This window comes from Rutidosis leptorrhynchoides, chromosome 2 (genome assembly GCF_046630445.1).
Source record: "Rutidosis leptorrhynchoides isolate AG116_Rl617_1_P2 chromosome 2, CSIRO_AGI_Rlap_v1, whole genome shotgun sequence".
NCBI classification, from domain to species: Eukaryota; Viridiplantae; Streptophyta; class Magnoliopsida; order Asterales; family Asteraceae; genus Rutidosis; species Rutidosis leptorrhynchoides.
In genome coordinates, this window is record NC_092334.1 from 141,500,311 (window position 1) to 141,503,932 (window position 3,622).

At 37.5% G+C, this 3,622-nt stretch overlaps 1 protein-coding gene across 1 annotated transcript; it reads left to right on the forward strand.

The window, feature by feature from the left end:
* The first annotated feature begins 1,160 nt into the window (after nt 1-1,160).
* On the forward strand, nt 1,161-2,283 carry LOC139888314 (uncharacterized). The gene is made up of 2 exons (XM_071871330.1): nt 1,161-1,449; nt 1,544-2,283. The coding sequence occupies exons 1-2, from the start codon at nt 1,161-1,163 to the stop codon at nt 2,281-2,283; spliced, it is 1,029 nt and encodes a 342-aa protein (XP_071727431.1).
* The last annotated feature ends 1,339 nt before the right edge of the window (nt 2,284-3,622 follow it).

A 3,622-nucleotide genomic window follows, 5' to 3' on the forward strand; every position in this document is an offset into this window, starting at 1 on the left:
GAAAGTCTTGATTCACACATGGGATGATGAGTTAATCAATGGGGTGGTAAAACTCATCAAGGGTTCAATGTGCATGTATGTTTGTATTAAAGAAGATCCTTCATGTATAGTGGAATTGGAAGTAGATGGGGATGTTTCAATTGAAGGGGGTACACCTGCAACCAATTCTGAGAACAATGATGATGATGATGGTGCTTCGGTTGACACTAACTTCAGTTCTGAGTCGATTTACAGCTCCGACGAAGAACAGGAATGGGAATCCGGTGGCCATGGTAACAAAGATGCCGGTAGGTCGCCGGAAAACATTAAAGTCATGGAAGATCAAGGGTCTACATGCATGGGGATTAAGCAACTGTTTGAATCTGATAATGATTGTGCTGACATTGGGAATATGGAAGGAAAAGATAACCCTACGCCTAATTCCAAGGCGACAGGTTCTGGGGGCATGGGAATTAATGTCGAGAATTGTAATGTTAAGTCCAGTCCAACAAAGAATGTTAGTCATACTGGTCCTATTGATATTGGGTTGGGGACTCTGGGCTTAATGATAAACCTATAGAAGATTGTGGGCCGGATGGAAACTTTATGGTGGGTTCTTCATACGATGGGCCTGTGAATAAAAATATAGAAGAGTTAGCCCAAGATAGAAATACAGACGTGGTTGCTGATTCTGTTAAGGTATCTAAATTAAGTTAATACCTCTTCATATTCCACTAGTCATGTTTCAGACACCCAACCAAATTCTGCTGATTCGGCTATCCCATTAATCGAAATACTTACCAAATTGAAATCAATGTCTAAATGTGTGCTAAAGAATCATAATAAGAGGAAAGATTACTATTTGGATTCCTCCAATTGTTACTGGAACTGTCGGGCTTTATCCAGAATGATGAATTTAAATAACCTTGCAAGGAAGAAGAAGAAAACACATGGTGAAGTGGGGGATTCAAAAGATAACGTAAATGGTGGCAGAAGAGGTAAAAAAGGTGAGTCAAAATTAAACTCAAAGTCATTGTCACGAAACAGCAGGAAGAAAGAGTATAAGCAGACTATCTCAGAAGATAGCGTGGAAGTTCATGAGTTTGGTTCAAAGCTTGGTCTTAAATGGTCCAAGAAACACCAGTAAGTTTTGTCCTCCTATTTTCGTAATTTATGTTCCTATGAAGATTGTGTCATTAAACGTTCGTGGATTCGGTTCGGGTAAAGAAAGTAAATTTGGGTGGGTAAAGGGTATATGTCACAAAGAGAGACCTTCGATTCTAGCATTGCAAGAGACAAAGTGTAATTTGATTAAAGATAGTTGGGTATTTTCATTATGGGGGTTGGCAGGCTGTGATTACATTCAAAAACCTAAAGAAGGCAAATCGGGAGGGCAGATTATGATTTGGGATATTAGAGTGTTCAAAGTCACAGCAAGTTTAATTGGGGAATTTTTTATAGCTATTAGGGGTAAGTAGAAAAGTACAGGTGCAGAGTCAATTATTATAAATATTTACAGACCTCATGATGATGATAAAAAAACGTAGGATGTGGGATCTATTAGATAAGTTGTTCATGGATATCAAGGATGATGTTTCGTGGGTTCTTTGTGGCGACTTTAATGAGGTAAGACACGAGTCGAAGAGATTCAATTGTGAATTTATAGGAAGTAGAGCGAAAAGATTCAATGAGTTCATTGGTAGAAACCAATTATTAGATGTTCCATTAGGTGGTAGACGTTTCACTCATATTAGTAACGATGGTGTCAAGATGAGCAAAATCGATAGGTTTCTGATTTCGGTTAACTTCTCTCAACTTTGGGTCGATTTAAGTGCCACTGCTATGGATCGTGATCGCTCCGATCATTGTCCTATTATTTTGCAAGATAAAGTCATCGATTTTGGCCCGAAGCCGTTTAAAATTTTTGACGATTGGTTATACATGGATGGGGTAAACAGTGTTATCGAACAAGCTTGGAATGAGGATATTTCAGGTAACCGCAAAGATTGCATCTTTCGCAATAAGTTAAAACGGGTCAAATCTGCGTTAAGGGAATGGAGCAAAACTCATCTCGGTTCATTAGACATGGAAATCGAGCTACTGAAAAAAACATCAACAGATTGGGAGTTAAAGACGGAGTTGGGTGGTTTAAGTGAATCTGAGCATCATAAATGGCTTGAGTCGAGAAGAAAGTGGATGGAAAAAGATAAAATCAAAACAAATATGCTTAAACAAAAGGCGCGAATTAAATGGGTAACCGAAGGGGACGAGAATAAAAAAAAAATTCATGCTACAATACGTTGAAAGTATAACAAGTGAAACATCCGAGGTATTAACATTAATGGGGAATGGTGTGAAAATCCGTGTTTGATAAAAGAGGAAGCTTTTAGACATTTTAAGGTCAATTCAACATGTGCTAGTCTTGAGGATATGAGATATGAGGTTATTTCTGCGGATGAAGCAAATAGGTTAGAAGATCCTTTTTTGGAAGAGGAACTTTGGGAGGTCATAAAAGATTGTGGTAGCACGAAATCCCCGGAGCCAGATGGCTTTAACATGGGATTTTTTTAAAAATATTGGGAGACCATAAAAAGTGAGGTAATTGAGGCTATTCATTGGTTTTGGGAGAAGGGTGAATTCTCTAAGGGTTGTAATGCTTCATTTGTGTCTTTAATCTCAAAAAAGCCGGATCCTTTAACTTTTAGTGATTATAGGCCCATTAGTCTCATAGGGAGCTTCTATAAGATTATTTCGAAGTTATTATCTAATCGACTTAGAAAAGTAATTCCTCATGTTATCGGTTTGGAACAAAGTGCGTTTTTAAAAGGAAGATTCATTCTTGATGGCGCTTTAGTAGCAAACGAGGTAGTGGAATACTTGAAAAATTCGCATAGGCAGGGAATGCTTTTTAAGGTGGATTTTGAGAAGGCATTCGATTGCCTTAATTGGGATTACTTAATGGAGACTATGCATTGTATGGGATTCGGATCCAAATGGAGGAATTGGATTCTCGGGTGTCTTAAATCGGCTTCAATCTCGGTTTTAATTAACGGGTCGCCTACTAATGAATTTAATCTTGAAAGAGGAGTAAGACAAGGCGACCCCTTATCTCCTTTTCTTTTCATTCTCGCAGCGGAAGGTCTTAACATCCTTGCAAAAGCGGCGATCGAAAAAGGGCTTTTCAAAGGTATTGAAGTGGGGAGAGATAAGGTATGGGATTTTTCAAAGGTATTGAGTATTGGTGATTTGCGAAAACTCATGTGTCTTTTGAAATGCTTTGAAAGTGCATCGGGATTAAAAGTTAACTATAATAAAAGTCTGATGGAATTCAACATAACAACAAGTTCATAATGTTTATATAATCACAAAATCAATTTATGAGTATTAAGGCAAGCGGAAACATTATTTCTTTTATAAACAAGTGTATATGTTAAACCATTTTGTCAATTGAATTCCATTATGAATTATCAAGTCTTGAGTATATGCTTACAAACTAAGTAGAAGGAATAAGAATTTATACCTCCTCAACTAATTTGAGGGCTGATTTGAAGGATGAAGTTGATGATGAATATTAGCTTCTAACTTGAAGCCTCAAGTTGTAATACCCACAAGCTTTAGTGTTCCAATACCACCCTTAATGTAG

What these genes read in the sequence shown, in the direction of transcription:
- LOC139888314 (XM_071871330.1), top strand. Translation starts at nt 1,161, where the DNA reads ATGAAGATTGTGTCATTAAACGTTCGTGGATTCGGTTCGGGTAAAGAA. An exon ending in ATTTTTTATAGCTATTAGGG is followed by an intron (nt 1,450 to 1,543) that starts GTAAGTAGAAAA and finishes GGGATCTATTAG; the next exon opens with ATAAGTTGTTCATGGATATC.